Here is a 26,250-nt window from a genome sequence, read left to right as displayed (position 1 = left end):
TTTAAGATACATATGTTTATCCAAAAAGTTATTAATGTTTATTAAGTTAAACCAGCAGGCTTTAGTAGGTTAAACCTGCAGGAGATGTGGTTTGATCCCTGGGTTGGGAAGATCCCCTGGAGGAGGGCATGGCAACCCATTCTAGTATTCTTGCCTGGAGAATCTCATGGACAGAGGAGCCTGGTGGGCTATAGTTCAAAGGGTCGCAAAGAGTTGGATATGACTGAGCACTCAGGCATATGCATAGGGGACCAAAGTTACTGTTTTTAAAAACTGGTACAAGTCAAGGAAAAGAATCAGATTTTTCATTCTCCTTTTTATATAAATTGTACTTCAGAGTAACCTAATATTTGATGACAGGGAGTTTCTGTATACAGAAGTATTCCAGCCAATAAGTGATTATGGAATTGTAAAATTAGACAATCACCGTTTGGCAATGCCTACTGAATTAATAGATCTAAGCAGTAATTATCAATGCTGCCCAAATCATTAGAGAAGACAGTCTTATGTGCCTCTAGATAAAACTAACCATTCTCTCTGAAGAAGTATTGGCAAAAAGAAAAATCACGGCAAAACAACTTTATCCCGAACTAACTACTAATTTACAGAAATTACAAAGGGCACAGGAACATTTTAAACCACATCACAGGGAGGCAAAGGGGAAAATCCAGACTGTGGAAAACTCAAAGGACAAATAACTCAGGTTTTTGAACAGTAACAGCAATGACAAAATTATGAGAGAAAATGAGACAGAGGAAGAGAATAGAGACATTAAAAGAGACATAAAAGACTGTTGATCAGTCAGTCTTGCTTAGAGTCTGATTTGTGCAGACAAACTGAGATAATCAGGGAAATTTGATAGCTAAATAGATATTTGGTATTAAAACATTCTCACTTGGTATTTAAGTATGATAATGGTGTTTGTTTACAAAAAAGCACTCTTACTTTTTCGAGATTACATACTGAACTATTTACAAATGATGTGATGTCTGGTGAATGGAATTTTCTTCAAAGTGATTTGATCAAAAAAGGGGTGATCTGGAAGGGACATGGGTAGAGATGATGGTAAAGTGAGTTACCTCGTGAGTTGATAATTGAGGAAAATGTGTGTGGATACAAAGGAGTTAGTTTTACTCTTCCTTCTACTTTTGTATTAGTGTGAAAAGTTCCATAATAAAGAGTAAACATTTTCGATCATGGGTAGAGGATGCAGAAGACAGTGAAGGAAAGGGGGAGAGGTAATATTCAGCCCCTGTTAGCATTGGCAGGTACGCTCGGTGTTTGTGATATGTTACTAAATCTAGTTCTTGTATCAGTCTGACGAAGTGGTTATGCTTTTCTTGGCTTACAGATAAGGAAGCTGAAGCAAGTATGATTGAGTGATTTGGTGAAAGTCTCAGAATTAGTACTGTTTCTTCATCTGTCTGATTCCAAATCCATGCTTGTCCCTTGCAGTATGTACCATGTACTCCACTTTAAGAGAAAAATCTGAAAGTGAGTTTAATTCATTATTTGAACAACTTTATTGAGAGAAAATTCACATAAAATCTTCCCCTTTAATATGTATAGTTTAGTGGGTTTTAGAAGGCAATGGCAACCCACTCCAGTACTCTTGCCTGGAAAATCCCATGGACGGCGGAGCCTGGTAGACTGCAGTCCATGGGGTCGCTAAGAATCAGGCAAGACTGAGTGACTTCCCTTTCAGTTTTCACTTTCATGCATTGGAGAAAGAAACGGCAAACCACTCCAGTGTTCTTGCCTGGAGAATCCCAGGGACAGGGGAGGCTGGTGGGCTTCCATCTATGGGGTCACACAGAGTCGGACATGACTAAAGCGGCTTAGCAGCAGCAGCAACAGCAGTATATTCAAAGAGTTGTGTAACCATTTTGTTGTTAGTGTTTAGTCAGTGAATCATGTCCAACTCTTTTGTAACCCCAGGGACTGTAGCTCGCCAGGCTTCTCTGTCCATGTGATGTTTCAGGGAAGAATACTGGAGTGGGTTGCCATTTCGTACTCCAGGGGATCTTGCTGACCCAGGGTCCAACCTGTGCCTCTTGTATCTCCTGCATTGGCAGACGGACCACTACTACAACTTAAATTTAGAACATTTTCATCATCCCAAGAAATCCCGTGTCTACTCCCCATTCCTCCTAATCCCTTAGCCTAAAACAACCGCTAATTTACTTTCTGTCTCCTTAGATTTGCCACACTAGAAATTTCATACAAATGCAGTCATAAAATATGTGGTCTTTTTTCACTATCGTCTTTCATTTAGCATAATGTTTTCAAGCTTCATTAGTGGTGTGGCATATATCAGTACTTCACTTCTTTTTATTGCTGAAAAATATTTTGCAGTATAAATATACTATGAGTGCTCAGTCACTCAGTCCTGTCCAACTCTTTGCGACCCTTTGGATTGTAGCCTGACAGGTTCCTCTGTCCATGGGATTTTTTCAGGCAAGAACACTGGAGTGGGTTGCCATGTCCTCCCCAAGGGGATCTTCCTGACCCAGGGATTGAACCTGAATCTTTTGCCTCTGTTGCAGATAGATTCTTTACCTCTGAGTCATGGGAGAAGCCCGGTAGATACACCACGCTTTGTTTATTCATTCATCAGTGTGTGGACATTTGAGTTGTTTCTGCTTGTCAGCCATTAAGAAGGATGTTTGTAGGAATGTTCATGCACAAGTTTTGTGTGGATATGTTTTTAAAATTTCTCTTGTATATGTAGGGAATGGAAATGCTAAAACATATCTCCCTCTGTGTTTAACTTTTTGAGGAATTATCAAACTGTTTCGCATAGTGGCAACACCATTTTACATTCCAGCCAACAAGTATTAAGGTTCAAATTTCTCCATATTCTTGCTGACACTTATTGTTATATTATCTTAAATTATAGCCATCCTCCTGATAATAGTATCAATATTATTTTACTATGGTTTTGATTTACATTGTCCTGATGACTAATAATGTTGGTAATGCATTATTGAAACACTGAATCATCCATTACCTTAATTTTGTCATTCTTTTAGTCACTCTACAAATGTATATCAAATACTTTCTATTAATATATGCCAGACCTTGGAGAAGAAATGACAACTCGCCTGTTGTAGGTGAAGGCAAGAATGTTAGTGGCTGATGGGTTTGGTGATGAGAAAATGAACAAATCCTCTGCTGATTGCTTTCATTTTCTCACTGAGATAAGCAACATGATCAGCTGAGAATCAGGAGAGAGATAGGAGATGTTGTAATTAAGGAATAAAAATGTATCTGAACTAAAAGGGAAAAACTCAACTAACTGAACTTCAATTAATCTTGCAGTATGGCACATGCATTTTTTTAAATGTGTTGTTGAAGGATAATTGCTTTACAGAATTTTGTTTGTTTCTGCCAAATATCAACGTGAATCAGCCATAGATATACATATGTCCACTCCCTCTTGACTCTCCCTCCCATCTCCCTCCCTATCGCATACCTCTAGATTGTCACAGAGCCCATGTTTGAGTTCCCTGAGTCATATAGCAAATTCCCGTTGGCTATCTATTTTACATATGGTAATGTAAGTTTCCATGTTACTCTCTCCATACTTCTCACCCTCTCCTTCTTGCCCCCGCCCCGTGTCTATAAATCTGTTCTCTATGTCTTTCTCCCTTGCTGCCCTGAAAATAATTTCATCAGTACCATTTTTCTGGAGTCCTAATGCATGTATATGCATTAGTATACGATATTTATCTTTCTCTTTCTGACTTACTTCACTCTGTAAAATAGGCTCCAGGTTCATCCACCTCAGTAGAAGTGACTCAAATGCATGCCTTTTTATGGCTGAGTAATATTCCTTTGTATGCATGTACCACAGCTTCTTTATCCATTCGTCTGTCTATGGACATCTAGGTTGCTTCTATGTCCTAGATATTGTACATAGTGCTGCAGTGAACATTGAGGTACATGTGTCTTTTTCAGTTTTGGTTTCCTCAGGGTATATGCCTAGTAGTGGGATTTCTGGGTCATATGGTGGTTTTATTCCTAGTTTTTTAAGGAATCTCCATACTGTTTTCTATAGTGGCTGTATCAATTTACATTCCCACCAACAGTGGCGCATGCATTTTTAACTTTATTAGTAATACAGAATTTCTCTCAAAAGAGATTTATTAGTATATACTCCCAAAAACAGTTTGTAGAAATATATTTTGCCCCTGATCCTTGCTACCATTGGCTATCATCAAGTATTTTAATGAAATTTTTTTCTCATGGATTCAATTATTGCTTGTAATACTTAATTTTCAGTAAGTATTAATGAATGCCTGCTTTTCTCTTTTGCTCATCTTTATTGCCCACTTATTTTTTTCTTTAGATTTGAGTGAGTTTATTATATATATTTTGGACGTCAACTCTTGTTGGTCTTGTGTGTCTCAAATACCTTTTTAAATTTTTAGCTTCTCCATCTTTGGCTGCAAAGAATATAATCAGTCTGATTCGGTGTTGACCATCTGGTGATGTCCATGTGTAGAGTCTTCTCTTGTGTTGTTGGAAGAGGGTGTTTGCTATGACCAGTGCGTTCTCTTGGCAAGACTCAGTTAGCCTTTGCCCTGCTTCATTCTGTGCTCCAAGGCCAAATTTGCCTGTTACTCCAGGTGTTTCTTGACTTCCTACTTTTGCATTCCAGTCCCCTATAATGAAAAGGACATCTTTTTTGGGTGTTACTGGTTAATAGCAGCTCTCAAATCTTGCTGGACAGATGTCATCAGGTCTTCCTATCCAAGGTGTTGGGAGGTGTTCCTTAATTGAGCCTTAGTTCTATTCCCTGGGAGTCCCCATCCATTGTTTTCCATATCTTGTGGCTTCACTGTCTGAACATTTCTTTCTTTCTTTTTTTAACCTTTTGGCTACTTCTGAAGAAAGCACTGGAAAGGATTCCTTTGAGTAACTTCTTCAACTTTCTGACTTTGTGTAGGAAAAATGGAGTCCTTAAGGGCTATTTATTATTTTCTGAATAGTCTCAGTCCTTTTTACTTCAGGCTAATGCCTTTGTGAACTACCTCAAGTACTTTTTGTTTCCTGGGTATTTGATTCAGAGAGTAAGTTAACATTTCAAAGTTGCACAGGCCAAAACTGATTCTGAAGCTGTAAATATGTTTATGGATTTTTTTTCTTTTCCTAAAACATATCTTTCCTTAATCTGCTCTTTAGTGCAAATATAGGCTTAACATTTAATAGTATTACTGTTAATTTTCATTCTTATATGTCAAATGATATTAAATTGTGGCAGATAAATATGCCTTTTCAGTAATTGCAAGTCATTAATTTGATTGCATAATTTCACAGCTGAAAGCTTTGATTTCCTAGCTTTGGGAATATAAATACAGAGGGATATCAGATCAGTTGCTATGGTATGTAAACACTAAAAATTATTTGCTATATTTTCATGAAGGCTGGGGACTTATTACAAAATATCTAACTATTTTCTGTCACTTATTATCACTTGGATAAATGTTCACTAAATATGTCTAAATCATATTTCACATGTTTTTGGTGTGTATTGGTATATTAATTAATACTACATTGTATATATTTTAATATTGTAGTTGTATAATATTTGGGGGAATTTTAAAGACTCAGTTGATCAGATCTAAATTTTAAAGAATTGTTTGAGACTCTTGTAATATTGCAAATTATAAGCCTGTTTCTCAGATTAAGATATTTTAAAATATATTCTTTCTTATTATAAGTTCATACTTATCATAGACTATTGAAAAGACATGCAAATGCCAAAAGAAGAATTAAGAATTACCTGTAGTCCCTCCATTCAGATAAAACCATTAAATTTTGGTGTTACCATTGTGTTTTCCAGTAAATCAAGTGGTGTCTGGAACATAGTGAATCATAATAAACATAAAAGAATGGATAAATGAAGGAGTTAGTCTATGAATGATGCATTGCTGGTTTATAGTAGAAACCCTGAGAGGTTTCGTTTGTTGTTTTTTTATTGAAAGTGCCTGACTTTAAGCTTTGATTGCTGAGGCATCTACCTCAAAGGTGGTGTCCATGGAGTTTCCCAGGCAAGAATACAGGGGTTGGTTGCCGTTTCATTCTCCAGGGGATCTTCTCAACCTAGAGATTAAAGTCAGGTCTCGTGAATTGCAGGCAGATTCTTTACTGACTGAGCTGCCAAGGATGCCCACTTCAAGGGTGGCTATCACTAATAACCATATTGCAGAGATCCAGGTCCCACCCCCACCCTGTAGCTCCTTTGTCTTAGAGGTGTTAGTTGATTTTAATAACCTGATGATTCTTTTTTTTTTTCAACGGGCCACTTAGTTTTTCTCCTCCCACTTTACATTTTTCTACTCTCTCCTTTAAATTTGCCAGTGAAGAATGATCCCATACACCCCATACCCCCACCTTTAACCCCAGTAAAAGCAGAAACCCAGGCCATGCTTGGTCTCTTCCGCTCTCCCTCTGTGTGGTACCAGGTGACTGTGTAATTTGAGATTCTGTAAGTCATCAGTTCAGTTCAGTCCCTCAGTCGTGTCCGACTCTTTGTGACCCCATGGACTGCAGCACACCAGGCTTCCCTGTCCATCACAAACTCCCAGAACTTGCTCAAACTCATATCCATCGAGTCAGTGATGCCATCCAGCCATTTCATCCTGTCATCCCCTTCTCCTCCAGCCCTCAGTCTTTCCCAGCATTGGAGTCTTTTCCAATGAGTCAGTTCTTCGCATCAGTTGGCCAAAGTATTGGAGTTTCAGCTTCAGCATTAGTCCTTCCAGTGAATGTTCAGGACTGATTTCCTTTAGGATGGACTGGTTTGATCTCCTTGCAGTCCAGGGGATTCTCAAGAGCCTTCTTCAACACCAGAGTTCAAAAGCATCAGTTCTTCTGCACTCAGCTTTCTTTATGGTCCAACTCTCACATCCATATATGACTACTTGAAAAACCACAGCTTTGACTAGACAGACCTTTGTTGGCAAAGTAATGTCTCTGGTCATAGTTTTTCTTCAAAGGAGCAGGTGTCTTTTAATTTCATGACTGCAGTCTCCATCTGCAGGGATTTTGGAGCCCCCCAAAATAAAGTCTGTCGCTGTTTCCATTTTTTCCCCATCTATTTGCCATGAAGTGATGTGACCAGATGACATGATCTTAGTTTTTTGAATGTTAAGTTTAAGCCACCTTTTTCATGCTCCTCTTTCACTTTCATCAAGATGCTCTTTAGTTCTTCACTTTCTGCCATAAGGGTGGTGTCCTCTACATATCTGAGGTTATTGATATTTCTCCCGGCAATCTTGATTCCAGCTTGTGCTTCATCCAGCCCAGCATTTCACATAATGTACTCTGCATATAAGTTTAATAATCAGTGTGACAATGTACAGCCTATTCGTACTCCTTTTGCAATTGGAACCAGTCTGTTGTTCCATGTCCACTTCTAACTGTTGCTTCTTGACCTGCATACAGATTTCTTAGGAGGCAGGTAAGATGATCTGGTATTCCATCTCTTGAAGAATTTCCTACAGTTTGTTGTGTTCTACACAGTCAAAGGCTTTGGCGTAGTCAATAAAACACAAGTAGATGTTTTTCTGGAACTCTCTTGCTTTTTCTGTGATGCAATGGATGTTTGCAATTTGATCTCTGGTTCCTCTGCCTTTTCTAAATCCAGCTTGAACATCTGGAAGTTCATGGTTCATGTACTATTGAAGCTTGGCTTGGAGAATTTTGAGCATTACTTTGCTAGCGTGTGAGATGAGTGCAATTGTGTGGTAGTTTGAACGTTCTTTGGCATTGCCCTTCTTTGGGATTGGAATGAAAACTGACCTTTTCCAGTCCTGTGGCCACTGCTGGGTTTTCCAGATTTGTTGGCATATTGAGTGGAACACTTTCATAACATCATTTTTTTAGGATTTGAAATAGCTCAACTGGAATTCCATCACCTCCACTAGCTTTGTTCGTAGTGATGCTTCCTAAAGCCACACAAAGATGCTTCTGTAAGTCATAAACCTTTATTTTTTCAAGTTGCCTGGTGATTATTGCTGAAGAGTGTCTTGCACTTATACTGAGAACCACAAGGGCTGGTTCAATAACAGCATTGGTTATTGGTAGGCTGAAACTGGCACATGAAGATATACCCATATGAATTTTTTAAACAAAAGTTAGATCTTACAATATGTACTGCTTTTTAATCTACTTTGTTTCCATACTGAGGTATCCCTAACGGTGCATGTCTTTGGTATTCATTTTAAAGTATTAAACAATGTAAATATTTAAAATATCATTTTAAGAGTCACATCATATCCTAGTTTATGAAAAGAGATCATGTTAGCGTTTTTTAAAATTAGGATAGCGTGCCTGTCATTGATACTGCTCTGCTTCCAACCTCTACTGGATTTCTCCAAGAGTTAGTCGCTCAGTCGTGGCTGACTGCGACCCTATGAACTGTAGCCCACCAGGCTCCTCTGTCCATGGGATTCTCCAGGCAAGAATACTGGAGTGGGTCGCCATTTCCTTTTCCAAGGGATCTTCCCAACCCAGGGATTCAACCCGGGTCTCCTGCATTGCAGGCAGATTCTTTACCGTCTGAGCCACCAGGGAAGCCCCTGGATTGGATTTCTTGAAGTCCAAAATGCTTTGCAGTTGGAGGCAATGTATCCTTCTAACCCTATCTCTCCTGGACTGTTCTCTGCTGCTGCTTCTGTGTGATCCCATAGACGGAAGCCCACCAGGTTCCCCCATCCCTGGGATTCTCCAGGCAAGAACACTGGAGTGGACTCCACCTCAATTTCTTCCACATTTGAGAAATTATGTATCATTTTCTAACAACACCAAGCTCTTTCACTATGTGGGCCTCCCCATACACTCCTCCTTGTGTTGCAAATGCTAATCCTCCCCCTCTTCCATCTTGAGAACAAACACACAGCCCAAGAAATCCAAATCAAAGATTTCATTCCTGGATCCTTTACCAAAACGGGCTTCATGAGTGGGCACCAGTCCTATTGAGGAAGTCATCTGTAGAGATGGAAAGAACTGAAATTTTATGTCAATTCAGAAAGAAAGGAAAAAAAAGGAACATTTTGATTTGAGGAAGCAGTTTAAAATCTAGACAAGAATATCTCCCTATCGCCCTTTTCATGGCAATATTTTATCTAAGGCACAGAAATTCTTTTCTTCTCTTCAGGAAACCATGGCATTTAGTTCTTCTCTTCTGAGACCTCGTGTGATTGGAGAGTGGATTGGTCGAGAAGAGAATGATGCTGACCCACTGGCCGCTGAAATGCTCCAGCCCCCAATTCCCAGAAGTAAAAATGAACAATGGGAAAATGAAGACAGTAGCTCTAGCCCTGCAGGAAGGTGAGATGAGATGTCTTCTAAAATTCTGAACACATTCATCATTTCAGACAAAAGGGAAATCACATGCATGATTTTGATGAGATAACTCTTAGCAATTTTATATAGAATATTATGTCACATATAAGATAAAAATTAATTTCTCTCTTTTAAAATTAGAGTTTTCTAAGATTTGTTTTTCGGAGAAGGCAATGGCAACCTACTCTAGTACTCTTGCCTGGAAAATCCCATGGATGGAGGAGCCTGGTAGGCTGCAGTCCATGGGGTCGCGAAGAGTCGGACATGACTGAGCGACTTCACTTTCCCTTTTCACTTTCATGCATTGGAGAAGGAAATGGCAACCCACTCCAGTGTTCTTGCCTGGAGAATCCCAGGGATGGGGGAGCCTGGTGGGCTGCCATCTATGGGGTCGCACAGAGTCGGACACGACTGAAATGACTTAGCAGCAGCAGCAGCAGATTTGCTTTTAGATTTGGTTTTGATTGTTTGCTTTACATCTAGCAAACTCATCATTTCTTTGCTACCAAAACCAAATAGAAAAATAATTACAAGGACATAAACTGTTGGTCAAGACCTACTGTAATATTGGACAAGACCGGTTTATTATTAGGGTGAGGGTTAAGATTGGAGAGGGAAGGCTTCTGATTTACTGGAGAGATCTAGTTATCCAGCCAGAAGAAAACTATTAAATGTATGTTAGACTATGGTGGTTTAGTCACTAAGTCATGTCCAACTCTTGCTACCCCATGGACTGTAGCCCACCAGGCTCTTCTGTCCATGGGATTTTCCAGGTAAAAATACTGGAATAGGTTGCCATTTCCTTCTGCAGGGGATCTTCCTGACCCTGGGATTGAACCCAAGTATGAAAGACTATACAAGGTGGAATTAGATGGAATATATAGAGAGAAATCTTGGTTTAGAACCATTTGAGTTTAGAGTTGATAACTATGATTGAATATAATTATTTATATTCTCTACGGTTTAACTTTTGAAATGATTTTGAAACTATTATAATTTGTGAATTTGAAAGTCCCTGATTTATTTTACTCAATCCTATGATGCTCAAAATGGTTCCAGAAGATTTGCCCTAAGTTTCCATGTACTGGTGCACATGCATGCTAAGTTGCTTCAATGTGTCTGACTCTTTGCCACACTATGGACTATGGCCCGCCAGGTTCCTCTGTCCATGGGATTCTCCAGGCAAGAATACTGGAGTGGATTGCCATTTCTTTCTCCAAGAGATCTTTCTGACCCAACCATCAAAGTTGTGTCTCTTTATGCCTCCTGAATTGGAAAAAAGTTCTTTACTACTGAGAAGCCCCCTCTATATACTAGTAGAAGTCAGATAATTTTGAAAAGTCTCGATAATATTTTTTAGAAAAAGTGTATTCAGTATGACTTTTTCTTGTAATACTAACTGCAGTGAGTAAAATTTGAAATGAAAATGAAAACTTCTATGAGGAAGTTAAGAGTGAAAAGGCATTATCAAGGCATGGCTTACACAAGATTGAGAAAAAATACTCATGGACTGAAATGTGACAGGAACTTAAACTTGCTGTGAGTGTTGCTAGCTGAGCGCTACAGAAGAGTTTTTCCTATGTATAGCATAGCCACAGTAACTTTGTGTTTCCTACATTAAATTTAGCAGCAACCAATAACCATTCTTTCTCAAGGAGAAAATTGTATTTTCTACAATGTAATAGCTTTCAGGGTTTTTTTACTTTGACTTATCACTTGGCTAGAGGGGAGGAAATTCCGAATACTCGTTTAATGTGCTTCAGGCATATAGAAAATTGATTCTGTTTCCATGAGAAATAACTTTTAAATTATTTAAATAGTTGAAGTGTACTGTATAAGGAGAAGAAAACCATTTCTAAAAATCCATTTACCTTCTTTCGTGAAATGTCAGATCAATTTCACCTGTCAATGAGGGTGATTTTATTTTTAACACTAGACGTATGAAACACACTAGAACTTTATCTTTATTCATTGCCAGATCTTTAGTTCTTAAATATAAAATAGAGAAATGTCGATTTTCATTGTGCTTTCATTTAGTCATAATAATAAATAGGAGCTACTTATTGCAAATGTTAGTCCTTCTATTTTCTTCCTAGCTTCAGTGAGCTTTTATTTCCTCTTGAATATCCAATAAAAGAGACTTTCTCTTGCAATCCTACTAATATCCACTACCCAGAAAACTCAGTCCATGGAGCTCTCGCTCAAATATTTGTTTTGAAAGCTTGTTTTCACTTGTTTTGTTCTCTATCTTTAAATAATAAGTTGATATATTACCTCTATCTTTAAATAATGAGTTGATATATTACCTCTGAAATGAAGAAAGTGGTGAAAATCCTGCTCAGATGCCCCATTAGAGAAAAAAGAAGGCATGCTTTCTGAACTAAATTTCAAGAGTAGCAATAAAGTTATGGGTTAGAAACTATATTCCATCATCTAATACAAAACCAGGATTTCTGAATTTATGCCAGGAGCTCACACAGCACTAAATTTGACTTGAATGAATAAAAACAGAATAGGGAGCAATTTCCTAGTGACTCAAGAGTCTGTTACTAGAGTATTAGCTTTTGCCCTTGAATAGTAATGACCTTGTCTTATAACTTAACAGTCTTAAAAATTAGCAGACTAATTACATTCTAGAAAGAGAAGACTTAATTTTTAAGGATAACTTCTGGTTTTCTCTCCCCTGCTGGACCTCCTACATTGCCATTGTCAGTAGACATCGGCTATGTGAGTGAAGGAGGCAGAGAAGACTGTGAGTAGACATCTAATAAATGAAAGTTATTTATACGAAGGGTTGTTTATAGTCTGTCTTAACATTTTATCTCTTTTCCTATTATGGATTCCACTCCTGTTAATTGCTTAGGTCTTATTTGAATGGTTGTTATTACAACACCCAATCTTTAGTACATCACTAATTTTCCCTCTCTTTCAGAACAATACAGACATAATAGGCTGGACTTTCATCACTAGATTAGACAGGATTAAATAAATTGTGCAGTAAACCATTGAGAGTCTTATGAATAGACTCTTACCCACCATATTTCCCTGGGACTTTAAAAAAATTAAACACTTTGCCTGAACTTTTTCCTTGCTGCTGCTACTGCTGCTAAGTCGCTTCAGTCGTGTCCGACTCTGTGCAACCCCATAGACAGCAGGCCACCAGGCTCCCCCGTCCCTGGGATTCTCCAGGCAAGAACACTGGAGTGGGTTGCCATTTCCTTCTCCTTAGGTCCTACAAATACAGTATTGTGTGAAGAGGGTAAACAACTTTAGTTTACATAACTGTCATCTGAAAGGTTAAGTGCTGGTTAAAATGAAGGCAATTATGAGGGTGATATAGAGAAACTAATAAAATAAGACAAGACAATGTAATTGTTAATTGTTAAGAGAGTTTAAGAAAGTAAAGCATCTGAACAAGAAAACTGAAGAAAGAGTCATAAGAGAGAGGTGAATGTGTTAGGATGCGATTGCATGCTTTCTATGATTGTCATGTGCTACCATTTGACATTGGTTGCTGTGGCTTGTCTAGGTGTTTAGTGGGAAGCATATATATTCATTGAACATTTAGAGTTATTAAAAAATAATCACACATTGATAATATAAATGTAAATAAAAATTGAGTTAATAAACCTATATATTTATATTTTGAGCCATCTTAATTACAATTTGCAGTAGCTGATAATAGACTTCCTCAAATTACTTGCTAAATTATAATCGAATTTTTAGATAGGCTTGTCAAGCCTTGAAAGCCTAATGAAGCTCCTCTAAGATGAACCACTTTATTAAAGTAAGAATAATATCAATAAATATTATAGATCTTGTAAATTGACTTTATTCATTGAGAGCATTGTTATCAGATGTAAACATGCCATAAAATGAATAGAAAATTTTATAACCTGGAAATATATATTAAATATTGAAAGCTAAATTCACTTCCCACAAGCAGTGCTGCTTTTCATTAAAGCTCATAATTGCTTCTGATTTATCTGTTAACAAACCCTAGAAATGTTCCTCTTCTCCTGGAGCTCCTCTGTTGGCAGCTAGAAAGAAACAACAAACAAGCAAATATATTAATTTATGCCATAAATTCAAGTAGTGATAAGAGGTATGATGGAAAATAAACCAGAACAAGAAAGAAGGAAATAGATGGAGGGCACTTTAAAAAAAAAGTCAAGTATAAAGAAATAATCATAAAATTGTCTAATTTTGGCTGTTGTGGGCATGTTAGAAAATATATAATACATATGGCAGAGACCATATCAAACTTAGTAATTTATTTGCTATTCTCGAATATTCTCACTTGCAGATTTTTAGCAGAAAGAATATTGATTAATCAAAAGTGATTTTGCCAAAGTAATTAAAAAACAGAAATCTTAAAAATATCTAAAACATACAAAAATTCCACTTTATAACTCAAATTTCTCTTTAAAACCAAAAAAGTATATAACTAAATCATATATTTCAGGATGTTTATGAGGTAATTTTAATATATTAAAATTTGCTGTCATTTATTTAAGAATTTATTCATTTATTTAGTTAGGAAATACTTACCCTGATTGAAATAGTCATCTTTGGACGCATAGACTCAGATGGACTCGTTATTAGACAGCTTTTTGGATTCAGTCTGTGCCTAGTTCTGGTAGCACACCACCATCTTCATGACCAAATCATGTATTTTAACGAGACTAAAGAAAACTCTTGCTTCACCGTTCATGAAATGGTCTTGGTCATTGTCAGCTGATGAATGGGAGTTACACGTTTGTTATCTGCTGCTTGTTCCTCATTATTCACAGTCCAATCTATTTGTTCTTTTTTCTTTTGTTTCACTACCTATCTTTCCATTTCCCTGGATTCTCACATCTCTCAAGTTGGAGGACTCATATTACATCTACTTAACTTAATTCTTATTTTATTAGAATATATGAGATTCAAAAAGAAAGTGAATATGTTAAATATTTATTGAGCACTAACACACGGTAATGTGCTAGATACTAGGCGAGACCAATATGGAAACAAAAATTGTAGACTCCAAGTATTGGGTTGACCAGAAAGTTTGTACGGATTTTCCCATAAGGTGTTATGGAAAAGCAATACTTGCTTTAAAGTGAGGAGAACGGCAAGGACATATGTCTTATTTCTGCAGCTCAGTGCACACAACACCTGGTACATAGCAAGCAGTTAATAAATGTCTTGCTAAATAGATTATAAAAATATCACATTTAGACATATAAAGAAGAAAAAGAACTCTTTTGCATAAATCAAAATGCAGCAAGTAAGGGTGAAACTTTTTGTGATCTCTTCAACAACTTGGGCCTTAATACAAAGAGAACATTTTAATTTCTGATTTAGAGTCAAGACAAAGGGCACAGATTTTCCTACTAAGCTTCAGTAGTGAACTAAACAAGCTTAGCAGATAGCTCAAGAGAGGAATCATCCAGTTTTCCTACAAAATATACCACGCAGGGCGAGAAAAGTCTAACACTTACCAATCTGTGTTCATAATCAGAATGTGAAATAAAAGGGAGCAAGGTCAGACTCCCTGAAAGAGTGGGGCCAGGAGGAGGACAGCAGATATCAAAAGGCAGACCATCCAGTGGGAGGATGTAGAAAGGATGGCCACTTTCAATTGTCCTTTTCCAATTGACTTTGTTTAGAACTTAACGTGTTAGACCAAAGCAAAGTGGAGTCCTGGAGTATATTGGTAGGCTTTCCCACATGGCTCAGTGGTAAAGCGGAGAAGGCAATGGCACCCCACTCCAGTACTCTTGCCTGGAAAATCCCATGGACAGAGGAGCCTGGTAGGCTGTAGTCCATGGGGTCTCTAAGAGTCTGACACGATTGAGCAACTTCACTTTCCCTTTTCACTTTCATGCATTGGAGAAGGAAATGGCAACCCACTCCAGTGTTCTTGCCTAGAGAGTCTCAGGGACAGGGGAGCCTGGTGGGCTTCTGTCTATGGGGGTTGCACAGAGTTGGACATGACTGAAGTGACTTAGCAACAGCAGCAGCAGCAATGGTAAAGAATCTGCCTGCTAGTGCAGGAGACACAAGAGATACAGGTTTGATCCCTGGGTCAGGAAGATGCCCTGGAGGAGGAAATGGCAACCCACTCCAGTATTCTTGCCTGGAAAATTCCATGGACAGGGTAGCCTTGTGGTCCATGAGGTCCATGAGGTCGCAAAAAAATGGACATGACTCACTGACTAAACAACAACAATATATATAGTCATTATACATTTAGAGTTTTTATTTTATTAGAGTTATTTGTTTTGCCAATATATACATACATTCGCAAAGCAAAATAATCTAGTGAAAATTTGTTTGTAGATTTTCTTTAGTTACCACAGCTAACTGATAATGTCATCATCATTGAAAATTCACATTGAACTATTTCTTCAGCTTAAAGGTGGAGCTCAAGACTAAAGGATTAAAACAGCAGCAACAGCAACACAAGAAACTTCTGGCAGCCATGCTTTCTCAAGATTCTTTTGAGTCTGTCCATAGTCCCACCCCATCTGTAACAGAAGAAGATATTGATAATGAAGATGATGCAATGGAATTGCTGGGTAATTTTAAAAATTAATAATTTCTCTTTTTCTTCTCTGGCATTGTAAAAGTGTGTAGTGGTTTAGGATTTTAAAGGTTTTGAGTGGTTTTGTCATAGGGGAAAGAAACCATTTAACACACACTTTTCATTAGACTTTCATGGAGTTGCATGTGAGAATTAAGTTGAAATCAACTCGGCATGTAAAATATTTATCAGACTGTATTTTGTGCTTTGTATAGGCAGCACTTACTTTCTCCCTGCTTAATCAGTCTTTATTCTCTGTGCAATTGTGATGTAAATTCAGGTCTGTCTGTTTTATTCTCTGATTATTACTGCCTTGATCACATCTGCTGTCTATACAATATATCCAGAGTACCTATTTCAGAGTTCATTCCAAGCTATCTCCTTATTGTTTCAAAGATGTTTTAGAAAAAGCAAGTTAAACTTAAAGGGGCAGATAGTAAATTAATGTTTGTATGTCTTCCATAAATGACAGGAAAGTTTGCAGAGATTTCAGTGTTTTTATAGTCTTATTACTTTTATGGAAACCTTATTGATGTTGTATATATAGGAAGTCCTTTTGTATCTTTTAATGAAGTAGATGTCTATTTTTGTTTCATCAGAAATCTCTGCATAGTAGTTTGTTTTTTAATTGAACTTCCTTTTGTAAAACCATATTTTCAAACAAAGAAATGAAATTTTATTTCAGAGTGAATGATCCACATATAAAACAGAGTTTTTATTTCAGTGATGGTATCTATTCTATTCTAAATAATTAGGACAATTTTCAAATATTTTGTAACATTATACTAAGAAATGAAAAAATGATAAAAATCATTTGAATTTTTCAAGTAGGTTTTACATATAGAAGAAGGACCCCTGGAAATATACAGATTTTTTAAAAGATTTTTTTCTAAACTATCTTCCTGGGTTTTAAGTATTTAGGGCAGTAAAATACTGTTGTTATAATAAATGATACAGGTCTCTAAGGATAGGCTTGCAAAGTGTTATTTAGTTAGTGATGGCAGGTTCACTGATGTTGTCTGATGTTATAATAACTGCATCCATTCCAAAATTGAGACTGTGCTATGGCGTTTTCGCTTCATGCTGTCCATCTTTTCTTTTTAAAAGAACTGTTAAGTTCCATTGTATTTTTTAAGGGCTCTCATCTCCCACCAGATGTGCCAGACGCAGTGGCTGTACCTTCATCCAACTTCTATTCAGCAAACATTTACTGAATGCTAGGCAGTGGGCTTAGTCCTGGGGATGTAAAACTAATCGCGGCTTCTGTGTATGTTCCAGTGTTCAAAATGAAAATACAAATATATCACTCAGTTTTCACTACAGGTGCTATTTTGGTTAAGCACAGAGTCATACATAGGAATAGCATCCATTGTGGAAGTAGGGGCTGGTGATCAAGGAATGCCTTCTAGAGAGACTTCTTCCTCTGCTAAGTCCCGGAGGATAGGTGGATGGAGTTTGGCAGGCAGAGTGTGGTCCTGACCCTTGCAGGTTTGCTGATGCAGGAATGGATTCTTGTTGTGCTCCATGACAATGTGTATATGTTATTCCTCTGCCCTCATCAGTAACAGTGAAGGGGACATGTCTGGAATAGTGACTGTTCATGGATGTGGCCTGTGTGACAGCAGTGTTGATGTATCGGTACGTGGATAATCAGTTGTACAGATATCCTTCTGTCTCATCCCTTTCCTTTAAATGACAGCTCATGGTCAGTTGATACCCATATGAAGGCAGTTTTACTCTATCTTGCAGAGAGTATCTTTTGAAGAAATCCAGGCATTCTCTGAATCGCTTTGAGATTCCTGAGAACCTCAGGAATGTCTTTTTTTTTTTCAGGAATGTCTTCTCAGAGTGGTGGTTGTTGTTCCGTCGTGTCTGACTCTTTGCAACCCCATGCACTGTAGCCCACCAGGCTCCTCTGTACAGGGGATTTCCCAGGCAAGAATACCGCACGGGCTTAGGGACTCCCCTTGTTTCAGTAACACCAAGGGATTCTTTAAGGAGAGTCAGGCGTCCACTCAGTATTGGCATCCCTAAATCTCAGCTCTGCTGTTCTGAAGTTTCTAGTCTCCCAAGATGAAGACCGAAAGATTGGGTTTTGGAGACTTCCTAATGTGAGCAATTAATAGCTGGATCTTAATTTTTTTTTTTATTTAGATACTTTAGCCTGTGGTCTGAACAAATTTAAGAATGAGAGGTAATTGGAGGTTTGGACTTTTCTTCTTGTCAAGTCTGCATATGTCAGCACAGACAGATGGTGGTTTACTAACGCTGGTCTCTAGGTTATGAGATTTCTCTGCAATGATATAGAATATTCCAAGCACACTTGGATGTCCCCTAAAATAATGCCATATACAACCCTGTTGCCTAGCTGTCTCAGTGAACAAAGGTCATAAAACAGAAAACTCTATCAGCAAATTATTGTGCCCAGAGACTTCATCAATTAAGTAAAATGTTCTTTGAATATGAAATATATTTGTCTCTAAGGCCTTAATATTCCTACTCATGAATAGTATTCTATTATTTAGAAATATTTATTTAAAATGTAGACTCAGAGTTTTTTTCAAGTATATATAAGCTCATGACTTATAATGTTAGTTATGCCTTTAACTAATAATGTAGTGAATGGCTCATCTGTTACATGAAATCAAACAGTTGTCCATGAATAATTTCAGTTAGTGCAAGAGCTAAGAATTTTTCAGCCATGATATAGTAGTAGATGAATATGTGAAGTACAGGTATGAAATAAAATGGTTATTAATTACTCAATTTTAAGAACTGCATCTTCAGTAGGCTTGTGCATTTCATTGGATTTTAAATCCTACACCAATCAATCGATGCAACATTCCTAAATCAATTTAGAAACTCTTTAGTATCTATCTTCCTAGTCCTTTTAATATTAGATTTGCATCTTGTTGTTTATTATTAAAGAATTTTGAGATAGTCATATTGAAACTCTGATTCTAGAAAAACATAAGTGAAGTGATTGTACATATTTGAGGAAAATATAAATACCAAGTTCTTGAACTTATTTGAAATAGAATTTTAGCATGTGAAATCATTGTAAACTGCAACAGAGACCTCTGGTGTTTAAAATATCTTTTTGAATCTACAACATTGTTTGGAATGAATTTACTATAGCTTATGTGTTTTAAGGGTTTAACTTGTGATTGTTAACTATACTGTAACTGGCTGAAAGTTTTATTTATTATGCATGGGAAGCAGTCTATACACTTTGTGCACTGATAAACAAGTAAAAAACATAATTATCAGTTAACATTAATATAAGAGAAGATTATTCCTAAGTAAAAACTTGTTGATTTGAAGGGAAAAAAACTTTTAATTGAATTAGTAGAACTTATTAAGAGTAAAATTATTGGCCCTTGTTTTGTTTGTTAAGGAATCTAGTATTGTTAATATATGCTAATATTTAATTCTTCACAGTTGTGTATTTGTGAATTTCTTTTCTAAGTGTACTAGACAAGTGAAAATTTAATAATACAGTATCTATAATTTTAAGTAGATTATTTTCTATAATTACTTAAAATGCTACTGAAAATCTCATGGTATAAAAGTAGCTTTTAGTATGGAATTAAGATATACATGTGTGTGCTCAGCTGTGTCCAACTCTTTGCCACCCTATGCTCTGTAGCCCACTTGACTCCTCTGTCCTTGGGGTTTTCCCAGGCAAGAATACTGGAGTGGGTTGCCATTACCTCTTTCAAGGGATCTTTCCTACCCAGAAACTGAACCCACGTCTCTTGTGTTTCCTGCATTGGCAGGTGGATTCTTTACCACTATGACACCTGGAAAGCCTGGGATTAATATATAGCAGAGAATAAAATATCCAAACTCGTGAAATTTTAAGATACAACAATTTTGAGCACCTCTGAAGTTGGCGCTGTAATTACAGAAAAGGTTGAATATCTGCCAATTCATCTCATATTAAGTAGTTTTCAACTTCAAATATAAGATATTCTCAAATATTTCAATAATTATGCTAGAATTGATCACAATGAATAGAATGAGGAAGAATATTCACATTATTTTTAGAGTTATTAAAGTCAATAACTTCAAAAGTGGTGAAACAAATACCTGTATATTTTACTCTACTCACTTGCAAAGAAGATTTGAGGAACCTCATTAGTTTAAAAGATATTTCAACTTGTAAATATGAGTCTATTTTCATTATATTACATGGAATTTTCTTTTTATTTTTGATGGGACTTTCATTGCAGTTATGTGTTTGATTATTCTGTATATAATTTATCCTCATTTTAAATGTCATCAGAACTTTTTGAAAGCTACGTTTTTGCACATTTTAGTATGCTATTACTTTAAAAAGCTTTCTCTTAGATTTTTCTCTGAATTGATGATGAGACAAATATCTAAAAATCACTTTCCAGAGAAGCTAAAAAAGAGAAACAGCTTTAGTCATGCTTTATAGTTTCTGGTCTTAACTTATATATAATCATATCAAAATTAAAACTGTTTTACCAAAAACAAGGTGATTGCAAATGTATTTTATTTATTTTGAATTTAATAATTAAAAACAAGTATAATTAAATTTCTTAAACTCAGTTGGCAATATCTTGCCAAATTATGTAAAATATAAACTTAATTTTCTGGAAGGACTTACTTGTCAAAGGTTTGACAAATTATTATTTTTTTAATTGGATGCTTCTTAAAACAGACCATTCACATTTGCAAAATAAGAACATGCATTTCAACTAATGAGAAATGGATACTGTCACTCATTGATGTTAAAAAAAATGGAGAGGGCCTTTAAATGTTTTTAAAAAATGTCTCTCTACCTCTATGTTCTGTTCTGTCGCTCAGTCGTGTCCGACTCTTTGCGACCCCGTGGACTGTAGCCTACCAGGCTTCTCCATCCATGGGATTCTCCAGGCAAGAATACTGGAGTGGGTTACCATTTCCTTCTCCAGGGGATCTTCCCGACCCAGGGATCGAACCCGGGTCTCCCGCATTGGAGGCAGACGCGTTAACCTCTGAGCCACCAGGGAAGCCCTACCTCTGTACCTATAGTTTAATAATCTAAAGCATATGCTGCTCACTGCTGCTGCTAAGTCGCTTCAGTCGTGTCCGACTCTGTGTGACCCCATGGACTGCAGCCTACCAGGCTCCCCCGTCCCTGAGATTCTCCAGGCAAGAACACTGGAGTGGGCTGCCATTTCCTTCTCCAGTGCATGAAAGTGAAAGGTGAAAGTGAAGCCGCTCAGTCGTGTCCGACTCTGTGCGACCCATGGACTGCAGCCTACCAGGCTCCTCCGTCCATGGGATTTTCCAGGCAAGAGTACTGGAGTGGGCTTCCATTGCCTTCATCGTAAAGCATATGATATGGTCTAAATCACAGAGGGACATTCTTTAAAACTTCATTTCTTTTGTGTATTGATTATTGGGAGCATAAGGATGTCAGAAAACTTATAATTTTAAAATGATATTCTTTATAGAAATTTTTCTTTTAAAAAGTCTCAGGACTTTCCAAAATTATATTTATGGGTCCTTTAATAGTGTCTACAAGATTGCTTTAAATATGATTTAGAAACTCATTGAGCATATACAAAAGTAACTTAATACAGAATTAGTACATATTTGAGATTAAAATATCCAAATTAGTGGATGTTAATGCATAGCAATTTTGAGCACCTCTGAAGTTAGTATTCTAAATCTAGAGCATACTGAATAAAATACTTTCCACACCTCTCAATTTAAGTAGCTCTCATTTAAAAATATTAGATAGTCTCAAAAATTCAAGTAATTATACTGGCAGTATTAACAAAACATTATAGAAAATTGGCACATATATTTTTAAATGTTCACTAAATTAGTACAATTGAAGAGCTAGGATGCATGTACACAGATGTGTGAAAATCTTTTTCACATGCTGAATAATAAAGATTTCCTCCTGTTAAGCCTTGGAATATATTTTAAAAGAAATTCTATGAAATACTTCTGCTATAGAGTTTGTCCTGTATTTCTGAATTCTGACTTCATCTTGCTTTCATACCATCATTGCCTGCACAAATGCCAAGTGAACTTGGGTTAAAGTGTAACCTGAGTGGGGTTAATAGCACAGTCCTTGTCTTTCTGGATTATAGTGAAAACATTTGAGAAAATCCACTGAAACACATTCTTCCATTCAGCAACTGTCACACATCTGGTATGTGAATATTAATAAACAGCACTAAGAATATTGTGCCCTCTGTGGAAATGGCAATCCATTCCAGTATTCTTGCCTGGAAAATTCCATGGAGAGAGGAATCTGACAGGCTGCAGTCCGTGGGGTTGCAGGGAGTTGGACACGACTGAGCAACTAACACTGACCTCTTTAGGATGTGAAAGAAGAGTGACTACTGAATATTGACATCTACGTAGAAGTCAAATACCCTGTAGATCTTTGCTTTAGCTCTCAATTAGTCCATTAATTCATTCATAGGTTTGTTAACATTTCCACTGACAGTGACTCTGCACATTCCTGGGAGTTCAAATTTGCACAAATGCAGATATGTTTCATAAACTGTCAACTCTTCAGGGATGATTCTTAAGACTTGTTTTGCTTAAAAATCATTTGAGAAGCTTATTAAATGCCAATTCCTGTGGACTTTATCCCTAATTTTTGTTTCATTAGATTTGGATACAGCCCATGAATCAACGTTTTTCAACATAATTGCCCTTCCTCCCATCTTGCAAGAGATTCTATTGCAGGTGTTGTTTAGAACATACAGTGAGGAACTCTCATCTTAGTGTGTGAAGTCGAAGTGTTAGTTACTTAGTCATGTCTGACATTTTGCGACACCATGGACTGTAGCCTACCAAGCTTCTCTGTCCGTGAGATTTCCCCAGCAAAAATACTGGAGTGGGTTGCCATTTCCTTGTCCAGGGAATCTTCCAGGCCAAGGGATTGAACCCCAGTCTTCTGCATTGTAGGCAGATTCTTTACTGTCTGAGCAACCAGGGAAGCCCCTATGGTTGATGCACTCTTTTGTTTGATGTGATATATCCTGAAGCAAGAGGAATAAAATATTACAAAGTCTAACTTTTACAACAGAAAGTACATGGAATAGAGGTCTCTGCTGCTGCTGCTGCTGCTACTAAGTAGTGTCAGTCGTGTCCTACTCTGCGACCCCATAGGTGGCAGCCCACCAGGCTCCTCTGTCCCTGGGATTCTCCAGGCAAGAACACTGGAGTGGGTTGCCATTTCCTTCTCCAATGCATGAAAGGGAAACGTGAAAGTGAAGTCGCTAAGTTGTGTCCGACTCCTAGCGACCCCATGGACTGTAGACTACCAGGCTCCTCCGTCCATGGGATTTCCCAGGCAAGAGTACTAGAGTGGGGTGCCATTGCCTTCTCAGAGAGGTCTTTGAGTTAACCAAATTCTTTTGAATTGTTTCCTGGAGATAAGGAAAACTCTTTCTAAAAAGCTCTGGGTGATGCAGTTTGTATTACCTTATTATCTCTATCTTTCTTCTTGATATCTTATTTAGAGGAGCACTTAAAAAATGAATTGCTTAAGGTGGAAAAATTCAGTTCAGTTAGGTTCAGTTGCTCAGTCCTGTCCGACTCTTTGCAGCCCCATGGATTGCAGCATGACAGGCTTCCCTGTCTATCACCAACTCCTGGAGCTTGCTCAAACTCATGTCCATTGAGTCGGTGATGCCATCCAAACATCTCATCCTCTGTCGTCCCCTTCTCCTCCTGCCTTCTATCTTTCCCAGCATCAGGGTCTTTTCTAATGAGTCAGCTCTTTACATCAGGTAGCCAAAGTATTGGAGTTTCAGCTTCAGCATCAATCCTGCCAATGAATATTCAGGACTGATTTCCTTTAGGATTGATTAGTTTGATCTCCTTGCAGTCCAAGAGACTCTCACAAGTCTTCTCCAACACCACAGTTCAAAAGCATCAATTCTTCTATGCTCAGCTTTCTTTGCAGTCCATCTCTCAAATCCATACATGACTACTGAAAAAACCATAGCTTTGAATAGATAGATCTTTGTCAGCAAAGTAATGTCTCTGTTTTTTAATATGCTGTCTAGGTTGGTCATAGTTTTTCTTCCAAGGAGCAAGTGTCTTTTAATTTCATGGCTTCAGTCACCATCTGCAGTGATTTTGAAGCCCCCAAAAGTTACATGTTAGGAAATGATTCTAGCATAGACCTGAGAACATGGTTCTGATGAGTTTCTATCTTATATTAAATCTTTATTTAGGATTCTTACCTTGCTTTCATTAGATATGACTCACAAGCCTCCTTCACTGCCTTCTAGAAGTACTTCTTTAATATTTGGAACTGTATTTGTATTTCATACTCTTTGCTCTTCATTTGTGTCTCTTTTCAAAAATATCAGAACATTTGCAGGTGATAACTAGGGTTTGTATATAGAGATGGCCTCCTAAATAAATATAAACTTGTCTATCACCAAAAGTATATGCTATCCTACATGATTTACATTTTTAGTATTTAATGAAGGATGTTGCTTTTTTCCTTTAAAAAATTTTCCAATGGGGAAAGTAGATCAGCATAATAGAATGAAGTCAATAGTTTGAAAAGAAAATTTAATCCTATAAGCTAATTATTGATAATTGTCTTTCATCTTACTTGTACATCTGTGTGAAAATTCCTTTATTTGAGAGATAGCTGTTCTTGGTATGTGTATGGATTTGTTGTTGTTCAGTTGATCAGTTGTGTCCAACTCTTTGCAACCCCATGGACTGCAGCACACCAGGCTTCCCTGTTCTTCACTGCCTCCTGGAGTTTGCTCAGATTCATGTGCATTGAGTGGATGATGCCATCCAACCATCTCATCCTCTGTCATCAGCTTCTCTTCTTGCCCTCAATCTTTCCCCAGCATCAGGGTCTTTTCCAGTGAGTTGGCTCTTCACATCTGGTGGCCAAAGTATTAGAACTTCAGCTTCAGCATCAGTCCTTCCAATGAACATTTAGGATTGATTTCCTTTAGGATTGATTGGTTTGAGCTCCTTGTTATCCAAGGGACTCTCAAGAGTCTTCTCTAGCACCACAGTTCGAAAGCATCAATTCCTTAGTGCTCAGCCTTCTTTGTGGTCCAACTCTTACATTTTTCCCCATCTATTTGCCATGAAGGGATGGGACTAGATGCCATGATCTTAGTTTTTTAATGTTGAGCTTTAAGCCAGCTTTTTCACTCTCCTCTTTCACCTTCATCAAGAGGTTCTTTTAATACATCTTTCTTGCTTTGAAATGTTATAAATTTTTGACATAAACATTATAAGTTAATGTGCTTTTTCATATTATGTCATAGCTTTTCACTGATTATTTTGCAAAAGCATGAGCCATATTGTTAGGTGGTGCATATAGTCTGTGGTCAGAGCACTGGGCTAGAACTCTTAAGACTGGCTCCAGCTCTCATGCTTCCTCTTGTTAGTTTTGTCACCTGAACTACAAGTAATTCATTGTAAAATTGCAGATAGCAATATTTCTATCACATAGGCCTGCTTTGGGAATAAAAACGAAGTATTCTCTGAAAGGTGCTGTTACTTTATTTCTTTTTGTCATGCTTAACAAAAATATTTGGAAGACGACACTGGAATTTATATGTAAAACTTTCCTTCCAAATAAATTCATATCTTTTGACATACATGTTGTCTAGTTATAAGCAAAGGAAAAAGAAAATAACTTTCTTTACCATTGGGAAACTGCCTATTGACAGTAAAAATTTCCCACAAAACAGTAAAATCAAAGGCTTGAAGAGAAAGAATGTAAAACCACAAATGTATTTGCAAGTCAGAGTATTTGCTGGATCACTGCAAAATATTGCATCAACTTTTAATATGGATATTTAAGCAAGGACAAACTTTATCTGATTTGGTTAAGGCTATAGAGGAAATTATTCCACTCTAATTTTCTTCTATGTAAATGTTTTTTAGGGGAAAAGAAAAATGTTTTGTACTCACACATAAATGTCCACCAGTAAATGTTGGGCTGAAAGAAGGAATAGGAGGAGGGAGAGACAAGGAAGAGATATAGAAGAACTAGAAATTTATGTTCTGTGTTTACATACTTATGTGTAAGTAAAGTCATAACTGTGTTGAAAATCTATGACCTTCAAAAACTCTTTTAATTATATTGAGAAGTATGAACATATTTGAAACACCACAATGGTTTTACATTAATTCATTATATAAACAAATCACAACCAAATTGAAAATCAGTATTGAATAATTTTAGGGTTTTGTTGCTTTTGAAATAAACTTGCCTATTTCAGATACTTAATAAAATGGTGATGTTATACTTCAAGATGATTTGTTTAGTCGTGGTAATGGTTTTTATGTAA

General features: G+C 37.1%; 1 protein-coding gene across 2 annotated transcripts in view; it reads left to right on the top strand.

The window, feature by feature from the left end:
- Window positions 1-26,250, top strand: part of C16H8orf34 (chromosome 16 C8orf34 homolog) — a 372,567-nt gene that overhangs the window by 121,396 nt on the left and 224,921 nt on the right. The window contains exons 6-7 of one of the 2 annotated variants that reach the window (XM_055432500.2): window positions 9,167-9,339; window positions 15,754-15,920. In XM_055432500.2, coding sequence (XP_055288475.2) covers window positions 9,167-9,339; window positions 15,754-15,920 — 340 coding nt within the window. Of the gene's footprint in view, window positions 1-9,166; window positions 9,340-15,753; window positions 15,938-26,250 lie in introns of those variants that run through there. The other variant, XM_088844611.1, reaches the window with a different exon arrangement.

Source organism: Moschus berezovskii, chromosome 16 (genome assembly GCF_049115385.1).
Source record: "Moschus berezovskii isolate FMDL1 chromosome 16, NW_MosBer_1.0, whole genome shotgun sequence".
Taxonomy (NCBI): domain Eukaryota; kingdom Metazoa; phylum Chordata; class Mammalia; order Artiodactyla; family Moschidae; genus Moschus; species Moschus berezovskii.
Note: the sequence above shows the minus strand (reverse complement) of the source record. Positions and strands in the feature narration are given on the sequence as shown.